The 23,412-nt window shown below is 36.2% G+C and overlaps 1 protein-coding gene across 1 annotated transcript in view; it reads left to right on the top strand.

Moving 5' to 3' along the window:
• Positions 1–23,412, top strand: part of LOC136874603 (dual oxidase 1-like) — a 335,200-nt gene that overhangs the window by 112,805 nt on the left and 198,983 nt on the right. Inside the window, exons 11-14 of the mRNA XM_068227874.1 lie at positions 8,751–8,778; positions 12,439–12,454; positions 15,126–15,135; positions 15,461–15,603. Of these exons, the coding sequence (XP_068083975.1) occupies positions 8,751–8,778; positions 12,439–12,454; positions 15,126–15,135; positions 15,461–15,603 (197 nt within the window). The remainder of the gene's footprint in view (positions 1–8,750; positions 8,779–12,438; positions 12,455–15,125; positions 15,136–15,460; positions 15,604–23,412) is intronic.

Genomic DNA, 23,412 nt, shown 5'->3' on the forward strand with positions numbered 1-23,412 from the left:
GTGCTTTGTTACGAGTCGGTTAATCAATAGTCACCGCTTGATTGTTGATGAGGTGTATGTTTCGCCGTGTGTTCCAGCTATCACAATATCATACCGTAAGAGGTAAGATTCGCCATATAATTTTATGATTTAGAAATAATTAACCTATTTTAGGAAATCCAAGAAGTAAATTCATCGGAGTTTGAATGTAGCACGATTCCTTTTACAATTAATAACTCGTGGGCGAGTGAGATCCACATATTCCCGGTGTTCCATATTCTCCACGCTAGGTGCATCCGTTGTCTAATCACGTCCTCATGTACCAATTTGTTATTTAAGGGTTTGTTATTGACGTAACAACCCTTCGTTGCTGTGCATGCAATTCAAACTCATATACCAGTTTTGTGATGCATATTATCTGGTCAAGAAGTTTTACAGGGCAGATAAGAAAGTCATCATGGTAGAACGCCCTGTACTGTTAGGAATTTATAATACATATATGGGAGGAACAGATCTCATGGAGGAGAGCGCCAACAGATTCTGCGTGACAGTTAGGAGCAAAAAATGGTGGTGGGCAATTTTTTCCTGGATTTTATACGTCAGCCTGCAAAATGCTTGGTACCTCAGCAACATGTCACGGCCTAAAATGACGCAGCTTCAGTTCAAGCGGGAAGTGGCGCAATACTACGTCAAATCCTACGGCACGGAGCCCAGGGGAGCGGGGCGCCCATCGCTCTCGCGTGGGGCAAGGTCACGTACATGAAGTTGTACGGTACGACGGGCGAGACCACCTTGTGATGTATATCCCAGACAATAAAAGAAGACGGTGTGCATACGAAAAATGCTCTAGCATAGTCCGTACAGGGTGTGTAAAGTGTGACGTTGGGCTCTGCATAAGTTGCTACATTCCGTTCCACATAAAGGGACATACAGATCACTGAGTCTTCAGAGAAACCTACAGCAAATGATCACACCAGTAAATTGAAGAATTCTGAATACCCTGTCACTTTTCAATATCATTTTCCAATAAATATATTTATTTTGATTACCATATGTATATATAATAGGTACTGTAAATAATGTCTTACTGTATATAAACTATTTTATTTTATCTCTTAGTAAATAATCAACTCAGCAATAACTTTTATCTTCTTCTCCACACTCACTGTCCTCTTATTTTCATTATTTTCTCGAAGAAAACAACATGTGTTGGTACCTTGCAGACTATTACTTAAGCGCCTAGCGTTGCATATATGCAACACCCTATATTTCCGAAACTAAACACGTTTGCTTCAAAATAATGGATATTCCTTGAGTAATACCCTATCCTAAGAATGTTTATTAAGAAAAATTGAACGTTTCAAAAAATAAAAAATTTGGGCGTTCAACTTTTTCTTTTAATTCTTTGTTGCATCCTTTAAGTAGCCTCATTATGACATGTAACGATCTGTATGCTTTCCCAACAATGTCATCAACATGACCCTTCCAGTGCAAATTACTTTCAAATCTCACACCTAAGTATTTGCACTTGCCATCTTTTGAGATAACTACCTCATCCAAAGTATATTCAAATTCAGTTTTAAAACTCCTGTTTGTAAATGTTGTAAAGCCTATTGCTCACGGTAAAATGTTTAATAAAATTTGTTGTACAATTAATTTTAAAAACATTTGGTGAAAACAAGTTGTGTTGCTTACGGTAAAATTATTTTATAAAATCCGTTTAAGCATCAGGATGGCCATCTATGAACCCACTCCTGAACTAGGATGTGCATGTGCTGCCATCTATCGATAAACTTTTAAACCAAGAATCAGCTGTTCAACTTACAGTGTGTTTGAGAGTATTGCTCCAACAAACAAAGCAAAACTTGCTGCTTTAGCTGCAATTATATGTTGTACAGTGGTAAAAAGAAGAAAAGAAATGCCAGGAAATGCTGGACTCGGGTTGGATCAAAAGAAGAGAAGAAGGTAGAGGATTGCTGTCCTTGGTCAAAAATTAGTTTAGATAAGAAGACCAGCATTCATATAAGAATTTGGCAATTGTGTTTTCTGCCCTTCTTCTTGCATTTCTGTTGTGGTAAAGTGGCGTTTTAACTTCGTACAAACAAGGATATTTCTGGTATTCGTCCAGTAAAACACTATAAAACACTAACAGCTTCCTTAGTCCACCTGGATCCTGCCATTTTAGAAAGAAGTGTTTGTTTACAATCGAGCTTCACAATCTTTTCACGACGTAGCGCCAGTATAATCATGATAACAGCTTCGCTGATTGGTTTGTTTCATAAAATTAATTTTACGGAATAGAACATGTCCTATTTTACGAAAAGTTTTATAAAAGGTTTTATAAAACTTGAATTTGACTGTGAGCAACAGAAATTTTATAAAATTAAATTATTGTACAATAAACTTGACAGAAAATTTTACCGTGAGCAACAGGCATAACAGTTGATTTGCCTACATTAACCTTCATATTATTTTCTTCAACCCATTGTTGGGTACTCTCAAGGTCCCTTTGTAATTCTGAACAATACTCAATGTTGTTTATTTCCCTATAAACAATTATGTCATCTGCATACAATCTTATTTTTGATGTTATATTGTTCCCTAAATCATTTGCGTATATTAAGAAATAGACTTGGGAAGCAATATGTAAGCAAGTTAATAAGTAACATCATTACAAGTAAAGATCAGGAAAAGACTGTCCTAGAACTACCTAGTCCAGGAAATGTGTGTTAGATTCTGGACCCAATAACATTTCAATCGAAAATGTGGGTCCAGAATTTAATACCGGTAATGACTTGGAGGGTGGGAATAGGCGGTTCAAAATATTTCATCAGAACATTCAATGTCTTAAAAATAAAATTTTAGAATTACAAGTAATTTTAAATTCAATACAGGATGTTATGTTTATCTGTTTGGATGAAGATTGGTGTAATAATGATGAACTTGAACTCATTAATATTGAAGGTTATTATCTGGCAGGTAATTACAGTTGGGTTAATAAAGAGCATGGGGGAGTTTGTATTTTTGCTAAGTCAGGAATTGAATGTAAAGAAAGGAAGGATCTTGAAGTGCATAATTCTGAATTAGAATTTGAACTAACTTCAGTGGAATTTAAGCTTCCCTATGGTAAAAGGGTAATTCTGTTAACCGTGTACCGTTCACCGGATGCTGATGTGGAGATTTTCTTAGAAAAATTAGATCAAGTCCTTCATAACATTTTCGGTAGGAATAGCAGCGCAGAAGTAATACTTTGTGGTGATTTTAACATAGATTTTGCTGAAGAAAACCTTCCATCAACATCACAACTACTGCATGTTCTTCAAAGCTGTAATCTAAAACACTTAATTTTTGCACCCACTCGGGTAACTGCCACCTCAGCTACAACGATAGACAACATTTGTATTTATTTCCATTGTTCTAAAATGCAAGCATCCAATATAAATTTTGGATTATCAGAGCATCATGCTCAAATTTTACAACTAGAATTTGAGAATGCTAGCAAGCATTCAACCAAAATATAGCAAGCACAGTTAACTCGTTTTTTCTCTGCAGCTGCATGTGGCAGTTTCATTGAAAGCCTTAAACTTCAGACCTGGACTCCAATAACATTCGGTCATAGCATTGACCAAAAGTATAGAACCTTTTTAAGAATTTTTTAAATGGAATTTGAATTACATTTTCCAAAAAAACTTGCAGTAATTAATGAATCTTCAAAAAAGCCATGGATCACGAAGGGTATACGGATTTCAAGTCAAAAATGTAAATTACTAAGTAGATTAGCACAACAGAGTTGTGACCAGGTTTTTTGTAAGTATGTTAAAAACTACAAATCAGTCTATCGAAGAGTTCTTAGGGTGGCTAAGATAATGCACAATAACAAGAAAGTTAAAGAGTCATGCAATAAATCACGAACCATATGGAAGGTAATCAAGGGAGAAACCAACAGACACACAGTTGGAAATAAAGTTGCTGCCATAAAAAATGATAAGGGAATACAAATGGATGACCCTCATCATTTGGCTAATTATATAAATGATTTCTTTCTATCCCTACCATACAAACTTGAAAATGCAAATAAATCAGATGTATTACCAGAACTCCCAACCTTTGTGCAAAACTCTATGCAGTTAACTCCAGTAACAGAACTGGAAGTTTTTAAAATCATACAATCTTTGAAGAACAAAACTTCCACAGGTGTAGATGAAGTTCCCACAAAACTCATTAAAAAATGTGCTCCCTATCTGGTACAGCCTTTAACTTATCTCATCAATGAATCATTTTCTAGTGGTCAGTTTCCTAATCTCCTAAAAATAGCTAAAGTTATCCCAGTCTTTAAAAGTGGAAACTTACACGATTTACATAACTACAGACCAATATCAATACTTACTGTTATTTCAAAAATATTTGAATGTGCTATGAAAGATCGGCTTACTAAATTTCTAATCAAATATAACTTGTTAAATAATGCACAACATGGGTTCAGAGCTGGCAGAAGTACTTTGTCTGCTTTATCACATTTTACACAGTTGGTCGTAAATGCTCTTGATAATGATGAAACTGTGATAGGACTATTTCTTGACCTTTCAAAGGCATTTGATACTGTTGATCATGAAATATTGTTGCACAAATGATATCAGATTGGAGTTAGAGGAATTGTTATTGACTGGTTTAGATCATACCTGAATAAACGATCCCAGTTTGTTGAAATTACACATTGTAACAGTAAAGGGCCTAATGAGACATATCACTCTCAGGTAAAAAGCATAGACTTAGGTGTTCCGCACGGTAGTATTTTGGGGCCTGTTCTTTTCCTGATCTATGTGAATGATCTTCCTCACAATAATCAAGTAGAAACAGCAGTTCTGTATGCTGATGATACAAACATAATTATTAATAATCCTGACCCTACGTCTATAGAAACTACAGCAAATACAGTCCTGTCTAGGTTAGAATCATGGTTCAGGAAAAACAAATTAACATTGAACTTTAAAAAGACCCAATACATGGAATTCAAGGCATCTAACTACCATGACAAAACTGCAATAAAACACAACCTTATATTAAATGCAAATGCAATTGAAAATACTTTGACCACAAAATTTTTAGGTGTCCATATAGATGAAAAATTAAGATGGTATTGTCATATTAAAAGAATAGGGAAATCTCTGAGTTCTGTTTGTTTTGTCTTAAGGATTTTGTCTAATAGTTTTAGTGAAGAATATGTTAGAATAGCATATTTTGGATATTTCCATTCAGTCAACACTTATGCTATTGGTCTCTGGGGCTGCTACAAATCAAATCTTGATGTTATTTTTCAAATACAGAAACGAGCTATCAGAATTATATTGAGACGTAACAGGTTAGATCATTGCAGACCATTATTTAAGAGACTAAGGATACTCCCAGTACCAAGCATATACATCATGCAATGCATTCTACACGTGGAAAAAAATATTGATCACTTCAGAAAGAATTTTGACAATCACAGTTACCAGACGCGAACAAGAAATAATATTTTTATCAAGCACAAGAGTAAAACCATTGCCTTGAGACATGTATACTCTGTTGGAATCAGATTGTATAATAAGCTTCCAAATACGATTAAAGATATTAGTCCCATCAGTTCATTTACCACAGCTTTAAAAAATCTCCTGCTGAGTAGCTGCTTCTACAGTACAGAAGAATACATGATGAAGTGCTGGTAATGATGCTATTACTTATTAACTTGTAATCTAGTATATAGCCTTAAAAATATGTTAATGTCACATTGACTATGTTCACATTATTTACACCACACCAATATATTTTTATTTTGTCTTGTAAATATTGGTTATTAATATTATTTTAAAAAATTAAGATGTGCTGTCCTAACATTGAGGTATGTGGTGTTTCTGTTTTTCTTCTTTTGCAAAATGTTCATTGTTGTGCATATATTATTGTTAGTATTAGGAAATCACTTGACAACTCCTATACTGTTGGCATCAGGGTTGCCAATCTGGTGATTTTGTCACCAGATCTGGTGTTTTCAGGAAGGCGTATGGTGACAAAATTTGAATTTTGCGACAAGTCGAAAATATGGTGTTTTTCTTTAAAATTTGGTGACATATTTGGTGATTTTATAATAAAATGTCAATTTAAAAAAGAACTACGGTCATGAGACGTATAACTTAGTAAAATATTATGACCTATCATATAAAATATGATCTTAACATGTTTACGTAAGCGACTCGCTTGACAATAAAACCAGCGCCATTGTCGCGTGTGAGCAAGAGCGCTGGATTTTTAACAGCATCAATGTTGTATTTCCGTGCATTATTGATCTTATTATTAAGGTGAGTAATAGCGCGGTCGACATCATTCTTACTTGTAACAGCTGTAACTGGAAAAGTTAGAATGAACGAGGAGCCGAGCTCCAGTGCCAATGTCGCTGTGTGATTAAAGATAGTGCGCTGGACTTTTGAGTTGTGATTGTGTGGTAGTGTCTACTTCTTAATTTATGTTAAATGTGTTAATTACAGAGTTAGTGTAGTTGGGAACCATGGGGAAACCTCAGTATAAATAGCGATTTAGAGACGAATGGCTTAAGGATGATAGGTATAATAAGTGGTTACTAAAAGTAGAAGGAAATGCCACAAAAGGCTTTTGCAAATACTGTAAAACTCAACTAGCTGCTAAATTAGGAGATATTGAAAAACATAGGAACACTGCTAAACACCTCAAGGCAGCCGAACCCTTTAGTTCTAATATGCAGAAAACTTTAAATTTTAAACCAGTTAATATTGAGACAAATTTAGTGGAAGGAAGAACGGCAGAACATTGTTCGGTTCAAGTGGTTGACCGTCTTAGCGAGTTGTGTAAAGTGAATTTTCCCGATACCAAAGGGATTAATAATTTGAAGTTGCATAGTGCAAAATGCACTGCTATAATACAAAACGTGTTAGCTCCTCATTTTGAAAAAGACTTGATAGATGATTTATGTGAAAGTGAAATCGGTTATAGTTTGTTGTTGGATGAAACGAATGATATTTCAGTTAGCAAGTTACTAGGCATTGTTATAAGATACTATTCGAAAAGAAAAAGAGAGATTGTCGTGACATGTCTACAGTTAGTAGAGTTGTCAGAATGTACAGCTGATGCTATAGTTGAGGCTTTGGAGAAATGTCTGTGTAATAAAGGTTTGGATTTGACTAAATTACAAGCAATAGGAACAGACAATGCGTCTGTTATGGTAGGCATAAATCATGGCGTGTATGTAAAGTTAAAGGCTAAAGTGCCAAATCTACAATTAATCAGATGCGTTTGTCACTCTCTACAATTGGCAGTTTCACATGCATCAGGGTGTTTACCGAGGAACTTAGATTTCCTCATAAGGGAAAGTTCCAATTGGTTTTCACAATCATCTCTACGGCAGGTTGTATACAAAGAACTATACGAGGCAATAAATGAAGGCGACTCTCCCCTGAAATTAGTACAGTTATGCCAAACTCGGTGGTTGTCCATCGAAAGTGCAGTGACAAGAATAATGCAACAGTGGACCGAGTTAAAAACACACTTTGAAATCGCTCGTCTTAAAGATCGCTGTTATACAGTCGATATTTTATATGCAATGTATAGCGACCCTCAGAATTACTTGTACTTGTCTTTTCTGAAGCCAATTTTGGTTGAAGTGCAGACCGTAAATAAGAAGTTCGAAAGTCGAAACCAAGATCCTACAAAATTATTAGGTGACCTAATCCTTCTCGTTAAGTCATTATGCACCAAGGTTCTACTGCCCACTGTCAATGTAGATGTCCTGAAAACAGAAATTAATAATCATCTGGACCCAAAGCCCTATCTAGGTTATGATTTCGAAACTAAAGTATCATCGTCCTCGCTTTCTGGAGACCAACAGAAACAACTACGCGATAGATGCGTGCAATTCATTGTTGAACTTACCCAACAATTGAGGCAAAGATTACCTGAAAATATAGGGATCCTTGAAAAAATGTCTCTCTTTTCACCCGAAAATTGTTTAAGGCCTTTTAAGTTGCAAATTATTGATATAGCACAACTCTTTTATGCTGACAATAATGTTATTGCGAAAGTAGAAAACCAGTGGAGAAGTCTGTATCATATCCAGTGGACTGAAGTTAAGGACACTGTGAAATTTTGGGCAGAAGTTGATATGTATAGGGATTCAACTGGTGAAAACCCTTTCAGCGAACTTGCAAATTTAGCTATATCGACTCGCGTACTTCCTCATTCTAATGCGGATGTAGAACGAGTGTTCAGCCAAGTCAATATAACTAAAAATAAACTGAGAAATAGAATGTCAATACAAACTCTCCATTCGGTCTTGTGTGTAAAATTTGGATTGAATAGGACAGGGAAATGCTGTTATACATACGATCTACCGAAAGAAGTACTGCAGAAAATAAGCACATTAGAGTCATACAACTATCCGGGTCAAGTACCCTCAACTTATACAGACCAGCCATAAATAAACAAATATAGTACAGTTTTTAATTTGTGTATATAGTTTGCAATTTAATACACTTATGTTAGGATTACGACAATTGATAACACGCAGTGAACATTTTATTATTATAATAGTGCTAGTGTTTGAGTGTGACTTGTATTCAGTTGATCATATGGCTATAATATAGGCTAGACCTATCTTTACAAGAGGACACCATTAGACTTACTAAACTTTAGAGGCAGAACAGCACAACTGAAAGGAGGTAAGTGTAAATTTAATGCATTATCTTACTACATCTGGAGAATTTATAGAGTTTTCAAATCCAGATCTGGAGATTTCTGGTGTTTTTCACATCCCTATCTGGTGATAATGAGTATCTAGGAGTTGGCAACCCTGGTTGGCATATTTCAAAATATGTAATTGTACAGTCTATGGAAGCTAAATAAATGAATGAATGAATGATTGAATGAATGAACGGACTGATTATACTGCCCTGTGCAATTCCCTTCCAAACTTTCTCTTCCTGTGATATATTATTTCCTACTTTGACTTAGAAATGTTTTCATCCAACGTGTAACCCTTACGTCCAATCCTATTCCCACCAATTTCTTTAATAATATTCCATGTCCACTCTATGAAAGGCTTTGGAAAGATCTATGGCTATGCAATCTAATTGGCCTCCTGAATCCAACTGATCTGATATGTCCCAGTGAAATCCCACCAGTTGTGCCTCACAAGAAAATTTCTTTCTAAATCCATACTGGCTCCTCATGAACCAATATTTATCATCACATATCCCTCTGATGTACTTTGCTATCAAACTCTCCAGTATTTTAGAAACTATACTGGTCAGGCCGATTGATCTGTAGTTCTCTGGTTTCCTTTTATCACCCTTTCCTTTATAAATTGGTATTATTATAGATTCCTTCCATTCCTTTGGTATTACACTATTATTTATGACATAGTCAAAGATAAATTTTAAATAAGGCACTATGTACCACCCCATTGTCTTTAATATCTCTCCAGTAATTTGATCACTTCCTGCTGCTTTTCCTTGCTGGAGCAGTTGGATTTCTCTGAAAATATCTTCATTTGTGAATGAGAAGCTTCTTGTTTCCCTATGTGTCTCTCTTCAGCCAATACCATCTGTACCAAACAATTCACACTGAATTATTAAAAAGAACAATGGAGTTAAAATCTATGGGGAAACTAATGAATGACTTTAAAATCTAGAATGAAACATCAAATAAAAATATGAATAGAAAGTGCATCTATCAAGTCGTAAAACATCACACACATTACTGGCAAGCTAATCACTTTGATGTGTTGATGTAGTGAGAACCAAATTACATGTCACAATGAAAAGACAATTGACCATAAGAGAAACACAGTTTCCAGTGATCCAGTCCTACAACTTTAAGCGATTGCCCTTGCGCCTTGTTGATGTGCATATCGAAACTCAAACAAATGGGGGATACTACAGATGTCTAAATTGAAACGGCATATCCGAAGAGATCATTCAAATCCGAGGAATGAATACTACACCCGTGGCATAACCAGTGATGACGGTGGCTTCAATATATTCGGCATCAGGTTCTTGACTGAGAGTTATATTCCTATGCAAAGGGAAGGAGGATTCTTATTCCTGAGAAGGATAATCGGTGCCACAATCGTCCACTCCAAGATGTTCATGGTACTCCAAGTGACTCCAAGCTGTTCAGAAGCTCTGTAGTGTAGTTGACAGCCTCATCTGTATTACATGTTGTGTTGATAAACCTGGAAATTTGTAGAACACCAGGTAATTTTTTAAAAGTCGCTTGTTGATGACGTTGACAACTTCATTTCTTGGACTAAAGTTTTGTTTGAATTTTGTAAAATAGCAAAGGATTTATAAACCTCATTACACTTTACATTCCTTTGACATTTCTTCATGTACTCTAGCATTCTGATATACAGTATGGTCGCAGTAATAAAATGTAATTTAAATAGTCAGAGTTCCCTCACTAAACAAGAAATGGATGAGTTTATTTCTATTTTGGATTTCATTTTACAAAATAACTACTGTATTTCACATTCAGTAATACAATTTACCACCAGAAGGGCCTTCCAATGGGCTCTCCTGCCTTTGGAATAATACAATTGAATTAAGGTTGAAAAATGGTGACTAACAGGAACAAAAATAAAGTTATGTGAACGAAAAATTAACTTACGTTACATATCCATTTTACAGACTAAAATCAGACGGTTCAACTTCAGCAATGCCTATGTATATCAGTCGTGTTTATTAAATCAACAGCTAGATGTTTTTAAAACCATTTATTTAAAAGCAGATTAAAAATATTTATTAATGAACATTGTTTTTACATGAATTGTATTAATTACATTATTTTATTTTAAAAATTTTGTAACTCTGATGCTTAAAATGTACCGGGTTGGTGGATGGTACAAATAATATTAAAACAATATAACAGAGCTTCCGGATAAACTATATTAATTGCCCTTTAATTTGGAGCTAAGGTTGTAAAATGGTGACTAACAGGAACAATATTTAAATAAAGTTATGATGAACGAAAAATTAACTTACATTACGTATCTATTTTACAGACTAAAATCAGACGGTTCAACTTCAATAATGCCTATGTATATCGACCCATGTTCGGAACACAACAACTAAGCCAACAGTTACACAGATACCAGTTGAACCACACCAAAAGACAACAAAACATTGAAACAGAAAGACCTCCAGCTCAAGACTGTTTTAACGATCAACATTTCACAGTTTTTAACTTTCATCATGTTTTTTCAAAAAACTAACATTTCGTTTGCGTGTTTTCTATTTTTTAAATTCAATTTACATGTCTTCCTGAGGATGACCTAATGCCAGGTCAAAACATATCTATTTATATATAAAGTTTCGTCTTAATTGGACATAAAATGTATAGTATTGACTAGGAGGATTAAAAATAGTTTTGTACAATTTTTTAAGAAGTTCAACTGTCAATATGGATTTAACATGAGATTCATAGTCTGTAATAACATTACTTAAGAAAAATAGGCCATCACCTCAGCCTATCATCAATACTGTTATAGAACAACAATGCCACTTTTTACAGTCTGGTCATCCAAGATTGTTCAAGAAGATTCTCCATAACTTATGCATAGACACTCATGACTGTATCATTTATACTGATGGCTCTCGTACATCAAGCAACGACAGTAAGGACCTTGTTGGGTGTGCTTTTTTAGTCTATGAAAACGAAAGTGAAGTTTTTACAGTGCAGTATAAAGTATCCTCCTGTGATCTTTCAGGCGGAACTACTAGCCATTAAATATGCAATAAAGTGGTGCCGTGACAACAACAAAAGGATTCAAATACTCAGTGACTTGCAAGCTACATTGAAGTCTATAGACAACAAATATGATGCGAACCCATTAGCAGTTGCTATAAGAGCTATAGCTCAACAAAACCATCATATCTGCATTTCCTGGATTCGTGGACACATTGGATCCACCAGAAATGAGAGAGCTGATCAGCTAGCAAAAGCTATTGCTCAATCAAATCTGGAAGTCATATACGACAATTCTCGCTTATGTTATGCAAGAAGACAGATCAGAGAATATATTTTGAATCAGTGGAACCTAGTTTGGACCTCTGCTTCAGATGGATTCGTTACTAGAAGGATATTTTTTCCCACAGTTTACAACTGACTTCAGTGCAAACTTTTGGTGCCAAATTTTTAGTCAACACAATTTATGTCAGGCCATGGAAATTTCAAATCATATTTTGAACGTTTTAAAATTATTTTGACAGGTGACTATTCTTGCTTTTGTTGGTCTACTCAAACAGTTGATCATTTAATATTTGATTGTCCTTTATTTACAAGAGCAAGATTTGATTTGGACTCTCATTTGAACTGCTGTAATATTCAGCTTTCACAACCACTACACCATATTTTCATACAGAAATGCTGTTACAAACATTTCCTAATTTTCATTCATAGCATCTTTCATAAACTGGTTCTGTAATCACCATCATTATGTTTAACTTATAATTGTATGTTTCAACTCTAACCCTAAAATACTTTGTAAAATAGAGTTCAATTGTATTAGATAATATTATTATTATTATTATTATTATTATTATTATTATTATTATTATTATTATTATTATTATTATTATTATTATTATTATTATTATTATTATTATTATTATTATTATTATTATTATTATTATTATTATTATTATTATTATTATTATTATTATTATTATTATTATTATTATTATTATTATTATTATTATTATTATTATTATTATTATTATTATTATTATTATTATTATTATTATTATTATTATTATTATTATTATTATTATTATTATTATTATTATTATTATTATTATTATTATTATTATTATTATTATTATTATTATTATTATTATTATTATTATTATTATTATTATTATTATTATTATTATTATTATTATTATTATTATTATTATTATTATTATTATTATTATTATTATTATTATTATTATTATTATTATTATTATTATTATTATTATTATTATTATTATTATTATTATTATTATTATTACACATTGGATCCACCAGAAATGAGAGAGCTGATCAGCTAGCAAAAGCTATTGCTCAATCAAATCTGGAAGTCATATATATTAATTATTAATATTATAATATTAATAATAATAATAATAATAATAATAATAATAATAATAATAATAATAATCACATTGACATTTACAACCGAGATAAATTCAGAAAGTTAGTCAAGACATCTGACTCTCTCCAGTCACTAACAACTAAATCACTGCGTCCAGGAGTAGGAGTGAAATGGACTCAAGAAAGAAAAGACATCCATAGCGCTAGAATGAAAGAATACTGGGCTTAGAGGAAGAAAAGTGCTCACCAGAGTTAAGAACCACGTGGTCCATCGTAGGCCTAAACGAATAATAATAATAATAATAATAATGATGATGATGATGATGATGATGATGATAAAAAACAGAGTCTTGTTTCATCTTTGTTCCTGGCTGTCCAGTACAGTACTAGGGAAATTTCTTTGTTTTTGTTGGTTTGGGTTGAGTCATATGCATTGAAGTAGGTATTTCGAGTCCATCACTGATCCAGTAATTTTGCAGATGGTTCTCTTAAAAGTATTGTGTATAATAAACTAACACTTTTGTGCTTGAAGTCTTAAAATCATGTAACTTAATATTGTGACATAAAAGTCAAAGTGCCTGTATACTGCTGTTACCATAAAACATAAGTTAAAAACTTACCAGACATTAAAAATTATTTTTATCTAAAAGATGTCTTGATGATGTTATGTTGATATGATTTTTTATACTGGGATTAGCGCTACTGCCAGAGCAGTCTCATGGAAAAAATTCAGTTTTAATGCATCTCATGCTCATTCTGAGCCGAGTGTAGCGTGCTGCTCTGGTCCTGCCCACAAGAAGCGATATCATAGCTGGGCTATTGGCCACCGCCTAGGCATTCACTCAGGAAAGAAGAGCTCATAGTGGGATGTGCTGGTCTCCCTCTAGTGTCTCTCTGTAGCTGCTAGCGTTGACCGGAAACAACAAAAACTGTGAACCTAGAGCCTTCCATGGACCTCGAGTGATTGATGTATCTCAAAGGCCCACCTGGCTATATAAGACATGTGAGTCTTGCCCTTCGGGGGTTCGTTTCAGTTGGAGTGGTGAGTTCAAATGTTCTCTGTTGGTGAATGAGTGTAGTCAGTCTGAGTGAGTGTTGCTGTGGACATTGACAGCTTAAGTTTGAGGAGGCAGTCTGTGGAGTTGTCTCTCATGCCAGCTGCTGTGAGTGAACATTGTGTTTTGATGCAGTGTGTGAGAGATCAAGTGGGTATTGGCATGGGCAAGTGAACAAATTTCTCATGGAGTGAGCGGCCAGCGAAATGTGAGACTGTCGTGTGTAGGCTGTGAACTGAGGACTGTGATAGTGGCAGCGACAGTAACTGTGGGACTGAGTAAGACTGAGTGTAAATTAATGTAATTGTGTGCTGTGTGTAAGTAGTTATTAGTGCTTATTAATAAACTTAGTGCTTATTGATAAACCTTAGAGTAGAAGCCACCAGCTGTGTATTTATTTATCTATTACCCTGCTATCACTTAAGAACTGATGTCAGAAATGGGATTGACCAGTGGGGCAAACTAGTGGAATAAACTGTTACATTACAATTGGTGTCAGGATAGAGGAACTGGTACTGTATTTTGTAGTTGGCAAAAATTTCTAATGAGTAACAAAATGAACACTGAGGGTGGAGAGAGTGCGAACTGTGTAATTGTGTGTGATGCGTTGTGGCCCTGGTGCCTGTGTGATAGTGTGTAGGATAAATTTTTAGAGTCAAGTGGTACCAGTTGTATTTATTTAACTAACCTGCCAACACGTAACAGAATCCATGATTCTATGCTTTTACATGTAGCGGAGAAAATGTACGAGAGCGGAGTTTTTTCCTCATATGCTTTTCTTTTTGTTAAGCAGCCTTTAACTTAAGGAATCTTTTTAAAAATTTTATTAATACAGTTGGTGAGAGGCAAGGAACACCAAACAAACACTTTCCATATCAAGACTGGAGATCTGTCAAGATGGCCCTTCAATGAATGTTGAGCCCTGCCCTCCTGATGAAGAAGGGAGGCTGAAATGAGCAGAAAAAATGTGATCGAGGAGGAGAGAGCACGTCTGTTTGAAGACGGCAGTGCATGAAGATGTGTCTCTTGTGTTTTCATTCTGTTGCTCTCTCTCTTCAAATACTGACCTCTCATTTGTTTCTCTTGTTGTTCAGTGTTCCTGTCTGTCTATGAATGGCTTAATTTGAAACAAAATGCAATTTTGTGTTGAAAGGAACTTGGCAATTCTCAAAGTGCAGATCCATCAAGCAGTGAAATGAAAACACAACAAACTTGTTTGCCCATTTTCTTCTGCCATTAATTCTGAGACTCCTGTTTTTCAGGTTCGAGATGCTTTACGTGACTCGTATAAGTCCATGGACGATGTCGATGTGTGGGTTGGAGGCCTGTTGGAGACCAAGGATGGTCCTGGAGAACTCTTCACTGCCATAATAAAAGACCAATTTCAGCGCATCCGAGATGGAGACCGTTTTTGGTACAACAACACAAAAAACAAGTATGAACTACTTCTTCTCTACTTCTTATGCAGGAATGGGTCTCTTAGGAGCATCTTGAATCAACATTTGTTGAGCTTTTCTCCTTGCCCAATAGTTCTTCATTTTCATCGATTGTTCTGATTTCTGTTCCTCTGACCAAGTACGCTGTGTTGGTTACTTCTTGTCTTCCTCAAACCCGTTGTGTGAACAATTTTCCTGATTACATTCCTCTCCTTCAGATTTCGTTATCCTAATTCAGTGAGATCTTTTGCTAATTGCTTATACCATTTTGATCTTGTAAAATTAAGCTTGTAAAGATCTTTTGAAGCTTATGAGTTTCTAATTTCTTAATATAGAAGGTAACCTGGAGGATTAGGATTACCATTACCATACCATAGCTACGAGGACCCAGGTACTTTACCCTCTCTCTTCCTTTAAGGCTAAGACATGTTCACAAATTTTTTAACATGCGTAACCACAAAACTTTGGGTGGAATATAAGATTACGTGACCGAGCTTGATAGCTGCAGTCACTTAAGTGCGGCCAGTATCCAGTATTCAGGAGCCCTGAAGATGGTTTACCGTGGTTTCCCATTTTCACACCAGGTAAATGCTGGGGCTGTACCTTAATTAATGCTATGGCTGCTTCCTTAGCCCTTTCCTGTCCCATCATCACCATGAGACCTATCTGTGTCGGTGCGACGTATAGCAACTTCTAAAAATATATATATATATATTACGTAGTCCATTCTTGTCAGATTTGTGGAAGTGAGGTACATCCATGTTTCTGTAACTGCTTTGGGGCATTATTAATGAGGGAAAGCTTCAATGATTGGAAGCATGGAAATCAGCAGTTAATGGAACATGTGAATTTCCACTCTCATTGTGATTATGTGGTAATGTTTAAAAGACAGGGTAGTGAATTGTGCAGAGTTAACAGCCGTCTGCTCTCTCAGTTGAATAATAACAATATATTTTTTACAACCTTGTTTTAGGGGACACCTCTCTCCACAGATATCTTCCACGGAACCGATGGTGTCCACAGAAGAGAGGTTTGATTGTATTTCCTCCTCACCTGATCTTCATTTTTTCTGAATTTATTTCTAGGTTATTCTGCTGCAACCAACTGCAGAATTTGGTTAGTTCCTTCTGCAGAGCTTATTGATTCTATGTTCCGCACAGCTTTACTTCTAAACTGACAGTTTGCAAAACACGTGAACATCACCTTACCTATGTTGTTGGTGCTCCACTGCTGTAAGAACAGCTGATGCAATACTACCACAGAACACGGCTCTCAGACAGTGTAATAATGTACCCAGAAAAGCTAATGAATCACGAGTGAAAACAAATTCATAAAAACTTCAAAGATGCTGTATGCACTTACTAACATCCGACACTAAAACGAGAATACATTATTAAGAATAAAAGAAATAACAAATTACTCTTGGCTAAAGCATATGACAGGGTACTGAACAAAAAGTTATTCGCCATACTGGGGGACTGTGGGATTAAGGGTAGATTATTAAAATCAATCAAAGGCATTTATGTTGACAATTGGTTATGGGTTAATTAGGTCTAATTAGGTCATAGTGTATGAATATTGACTAAAAATACGAGTACCGGGCAAGTTGGCCATGTGCGTATAGGTGCGTGGCTGTGAGCTTGCATCCGGGATATAGTGGGTTCGAATCCCACTGTCAGCAGCCCAGAAGATGGTTTTCTGTGGTTTCCCATTTTCACACCAGGCAAATGCTGTGGCTGTACCTTAATTAAGGCCACGGTCGCTTCCTTCCAACTCCTAGGCCTGTCCTATCCCATCGTCGCCTTAAGACCTATCTGTGTCGGTGCTACGTAAAGCCCCTAGCAAAAAAAGTCAGTACAATTCAGAATGTATTATTATTTAAACTATCATTTACTTATATACAAACACAAGTACATGTTTTGAGAAAACAGATTCTCTTCTTCAGCTTGTTAGTAAAATCACATGTATCAAAGACCTTATTTATAATGAACTATGTGCCGACAGATTGTGGACAAAATGACACTATAATAATATAACAATTTTAAAAATTCAAACATGAGAATCTTTCATGTTATGTCCCAAATCTATGAAATGTCTATGTATGATGTATTAAAATACAGCTGGTATTGTATTGTATTGTATTGTATTGTATTGCATTGTATTTAAATGTGGCATTATTATGGTCTTTCATAGTCCCTCAGTTTGGTGTTGAGACCATTTGCTTATCATTACAATATCTTAACGGAAAGTAAATCTGTTAATGTGTAGATCAAGCCTGCCAGGTTAAAATGGACTTTTTCATTTGTCTGTAAGGAAAAACAAAAATCTGAAATGTAATGGTACCAAAGGCAAACATGACGGGCTGAGAAACCAATGTTGAAATAGAAAGTAACTTACATAAGATGCAGAGGTCATGTGGGTGTGTTCAAACAGCAGACTAATTAGCTAGTGAGTTGAATGACTTGAGGGTGGGGAGGTGGAGTGGGAGGAGTTTGCAGCATGGGAGGGGAGTTGTTTTTTTTTTTTTTTTTTTTGCTAGTTGTTTTACGTCGCACCGACACAGATAGGTCTTACCGCGACGATGGGACAGGAAAGGGCTAGGAGTGGGAAGGAAGCGGCCGTGGCCTTAATTAAGGTACAGCCCTAGCATTTGCCTGGTGTGAAATTGGAAACCACGGAAAACCATTTTCAGGGCTGCCGACAGTGGGGTTTGAACCTACTATCTCCTGAATACTGGATACTGGCCGTACTTAAGCGACTGCAGCTATCAAGCTCGGTGGGAGTTGTTGTTGCACTTTTTCTAGGATATGAGATTGCAAGTTAAAACAGATTATCATTTGCCATGTGTTCGTTTGAACTATTTTCATTGTCATGTTTCTATCATTTATAAATGTCTAATTTCTTGAGAATGTTCATTTGTTTACCCTTATTTAAGGGGTGTAGCAAAACCATGTCATTTTCTATGATCGTGAACTGGTGATTATTATCATGCGTATGTTCACACAAGGCAGAGTATTTAGCGTATTTTCTTTCATTCACATGCTCTTTATAGCGTACTGCTGCACTTCTACCTGATTGCCATACATACTTTTTATCACACTCTTGGCATGTCAACCTATACACTTCCGATTTACTATAAATACTGCTTGTGTTCATGCTATTAGAATTCAACAGGATTTTATTATTATTATTATTATTATTATTATTATTATTATTATTATTATTATTATTATTATTATTATTATTATTATTATTATTTCCGAATTTGGCCGCATATGGACTGCGTTGAACTTAAGGCTTTCTCTTCTTCTTCTCCTTCTTCTTCTTCTCCCTGAACCTCTTCATCCTTTCACTTCTGATCTTCCTTTCTTTCTCAGATATGACCAATTTGGGTCTACATTTTGCTGGTTTCTCCCAGAATGTTTTGATGCTGTCCACTCGGCTTCTAAATTCTTTTCTGTTGTGAATCATATCCATTGTAAGTCCACTTTCTATTGCATCTCTTTTTACCTCTTCTACCCACTTCGTCGAAGCTTTCAGTCCAGTGATGTACTTGAATATTTTCTTAGTTAGCCGTTTCTCATCCATTCTTTCTAGATGCCCATAGAATTTTAGCCTTCGCTTTCGCATGGTGACAGTGATTTTTTTGGTGTATTTGTAGAAATCATCATTTTTTCTATTCCTCCACTCCCTATCAGCATTTTTCTGTAGTCCTAAAATTTTCCTTGATTCTCCTCTCCTCTCCTCTCCTCTCCTCTCCTCTCCTCTCCTCTCCTCTCCTCTCCTCTCCTCTCCTCTCCTCTTTTTTTTTTTTCCGAGATCTTGAAGCTCACCCTTTTTATTCATTGTCAGGCTCTCTGAAGCGTAGAGACTCTCTGGCTTTACCACTGTGCTGTAGTGTCTAAGCTTTGCCTTGTAAGATATTGCTCTTTTGTTGTATCTGTTCTGGGTTAACCTGTAAGCTAATTCTAGTTTTCTAATTCTTGCCCTATTCACCTCTTTATCCAATCCATTAGGTTCTATCCATTCCCCTAGATATTTAAATTTCTCAGTTCTTTTTAAAGTCCCATGCTTCACTTCTAAGCGTCTCTCCCATTGATGTCCATATTCCATGTATTCCGCCTTCTGATGTGAGACTTTGAGAGCCGTTTTCTCAGCGATCTCATGTAGAGTACTCAGCATAATTTGGGCATTTTCTCGGTTGTGAGCCAAGAGGGCAAGATCATCTGCAAAAGCCAAACACTTAAATTCTCAGTTCTGTCCTTTCCTCCCTAAATGTATTCCTCTTATTCCTTTCACTTCCAAGGCTTTTTCCCTGGTTCTAATGATTTTTTCTAGAACACTGTTAAAGAGAATTGGTGATAGGCAATAATAATAATAATTTTTGGCAGAATGTTGTTATACCTATTCCCATGAAAGTCGGTGCTGACAGGTGTGAAAACTACCATACCATTAGTTTAGTATCTCATGCCTGCAAAATTTTAACACGTATTATTTACAGAAGAATGGAAAAACAAGTTGAAGCTGAGTTGGGAGAAGATCAATTTTGGCTTCAGAAGAAATGTAGGAACACGTGAAGCAATCCTGACTTTACATCTGATCTTAGAGGGTCGAATCAAGAAGGACAAGCCCACGTGCATGCCATTCGTAGATCTAGAAAAGGCATTCGATAATGTTGATTGGACCAAGCTATTTATGATTCTGAAGATGATAGGGATCAGATACCGAGAATGAAGAATTATCTACAACCTGTATAAAAATCAGTCTGCAGTGATAAGAATCGAGGGCTTTGAAAAAGAAGCAGCAATCCAGAAAGGAGTGAGGCAAGGCTGCAGTTTGTCCCCTCTCCTTTTCAATGTTTACATAGAACGGGCAGTAAAGGAAATCAAAGAGAAATTTGGAAACGGAATCACAGTACAAGGAGAGGAAATCAAAACCTTGAGATTTGCCGATGATATTGTTATTTTGTCTGAGACTGCAGAAGATCTTGAGAAGTTGCTGAATGGTATGGATGAAGTCTTGGGTAAGGAGTACAAGATGAAAATAAATAAGTCCAAAACAAAAGTAATGGAGTGCAGTCGAACGAAGGCAGGTGATGTAGGAAATATTAGATTAGGAAATGAAGTCTTAAAGGAAGTAGATGAATATTGTTACTTGGGTAGTAAAATAACTAACGATGGCAGAAGTAAGGAGGACATAAAATGCAGACTAGCACAAGCAAGGAAGAGCTTTCTTAAGAAAAGAAATTTGCTCACTTCAAACATTGAGATCGGTTAGAAAGATGTTTTTGAAGACTTTCATGTGGAGCGTGGCATTGTATGGAAGTGAAACATGGATGATAACTAGCTCAGAAAGAAAGAGAATAGAAGCTTTTGAAATGTGGTATTACAGAAGAATGCTGAAGATGAGATGGATAGATCGAATCACGAATGGAGATACTGAATAGAATTGGTGAGAGGAGATTGATTTGGCTAAATTTGATGAGAAGAAGAGATAGAATGATAGGACACATCTTAAGACACCCAGGACTTGTTCAGTTGGTTTTTGAAGGAAGTGTAGGTGATAAGAACGGTAGGGGTAGACCAAGGTATGAATATGACAAGCAGATTAGAGCAGAATGGAGAGCTGCATCAAACCAGTCTATGGACAACAACAACAACAACAACAACAACAATAATAATAATAATAATAATAATAATAATAATAATAATAATAATAATAATAATAATAATAATAATAATACGGCAATCTCTATGGAGAGCTGAAAATATCGGTCTCGAAACCAAACAGCTGGGGACAGAAGCTTGCCCTTTGAAATCAAAGATGAGGAACTACTGGAAGCAGGAAGAATTAAGATAGGATAGCTATACTGCAGAGTACGTGCTAGAACCATATTACCTTGCTGCTTTCGATGCCTATCATATGGACACCTGCCAAGAAACTCCACAGGCCCCGACAGAAGAAAGCTCTGTTTTAAGTGTGGAGAATCTGGTCACAAGGCAGTAGACTGTAGAAAGAATAATCCACGATGCGTGCTTTGTACAAATAAGGGTGTCAATGAAGCTAAACAAAATCATGTTCCTGGATCGGGAGCATGTGCAATATTTCGTGAAGCTCTGGAAAATGCCAAAAATCACCGTAAATGACGCGAATCCTTCAAGCAAACATCACAGGAGTCAAAGAGCTAACGATCTTATGACACAGCTGATTTATGAGATGAAAGTAGACATCATCATTATTAGCGAACCATATCAAGAGAGGGATCATCCAGGGTGGTTTGTGGATAACCTTGGAACAGCTGCAATTTGGATACCAGATCTAGGAAAAGTTTCAGTAACACAGCATGGATGCGAAGACTGTTTTGTTTAGATACAGACTGGGGGAATCACTATTGTAAGCTGTTATTTTATGCAAATGAATCTGTTTCCAACTTTCAGATGAAACTTGATGGCCTTGAGGATGTAATATGCAGAATGGAAAACAGACTGGTGGTCGCTGGTGACGTAAATGCTCAAGCATCGGAATTGGGCATGCCACACACAGACTCCAGAGGACAGCGTATAATGGAGATGGCAGCCAGAACGGGTTTGGTGGTCAACAACATTGGAAATGTGCCAACATTTCGATGGCCAGGATGCCAGGGAACAATACCGGATGTAACCTTCCCATCCGAGGATATCGCGCCTAAGATTACTGAATGGCAAGTGATCGAGAACTATACGGGGAGTGATCATCAATATATAATTTTTTGACTGCTCCAAGAGTCTCCTCAAGAAAGAAACATCTTGTGCAGGCCAGCTCGGTGGAACGTAGCCGGTATCAACAACGAAAAGTTCATTGATATAATACGGAATGGAATGGAGAACATAACAGAAAAATGTTTTGCTCGTAGAGGGAAAGAAGCAGCTGGTGTATGTGTTGAACTCACCATGCAGCTAATCCATCAAGCATGCAACGCCTCAATGCCCCGAAGAGACCGCAAAATAGCAAGCGCCCAGCATACTGGTGGACCGAAAAGATTGCTGAACTGAGAAGGAATTGTCTGCAACTTCGACGCAGGGCTCAGAGCATGAGAGGCAGTCCAGAGAATACCTCAGTCACAGCGGAGAACAAGTCAGCGAAAAAGGAACTCCGTAATGCAATTAGAAAAAGTAAAGCCGATAAATGTTGGGCACTGGCTAAAGAAGTAGAGGATGATCCATGGGGACTAGGTTACAAGATTGTAATGAAGAAACTCGGGACATTTCCAACCCTGAGTGCGGATCCGCAAACCATTAAACAAATTGTGGATACACTATTCCCAGACCATCCAGAGAGGACTGACTGTGACGATGAAAAAGAACTGGATGATATACCCCTTTTCACAGTAGAAGAGGTGAATAGAGCTATTAGCTCTCTTAGAAACAAGAAAACTCCAGGACCAGATGGTATACCTACAGAAGTGTTAAAGATAATATCAGAACTATGTCCAGAACTGTTGCTGAATATGTACAATCATTGCCTGCAAGTGGATGTTTTCAGTCCCTGATGGAAAATGTCCTATTTGGTTTTGATCAGCAAAGGAAAACTTGGTGGTTATAGACCTTTATGTATGCTGGACACAGCTGGAAAAGGCCTGGAGAAACTTTTGCAGCCCAGAATCCTCTCAGCAGTTCAACTAGCAGGGGATCTATCTGTTCGCCAACATGGATTTCGGAGAGGATACTCGACGCTAGATGTAGTGTGGGAGGTGGTGAATACAGCACAAAGAGCACAAATGGGCAACCATCATTCCCGTAAATTGACACTTCTTGTGACCCTGAATGTGA

This window comes from Anabrus simplex, chromosome 5 (genome assembly GCF_040414725.1).
Source record: "Anabrus simplex isolate iqAnaSimp1 chromosome 5, ASM4041472v1, whole genome shotgun sequence".
Taxonomy (NCBI): domain Eukaryota; kingdom Metazoa; phylum Arthropoda; class Insecta; order Orthoptera; family Tettigoniidae; genus Anabrus; species Anabrus simplex.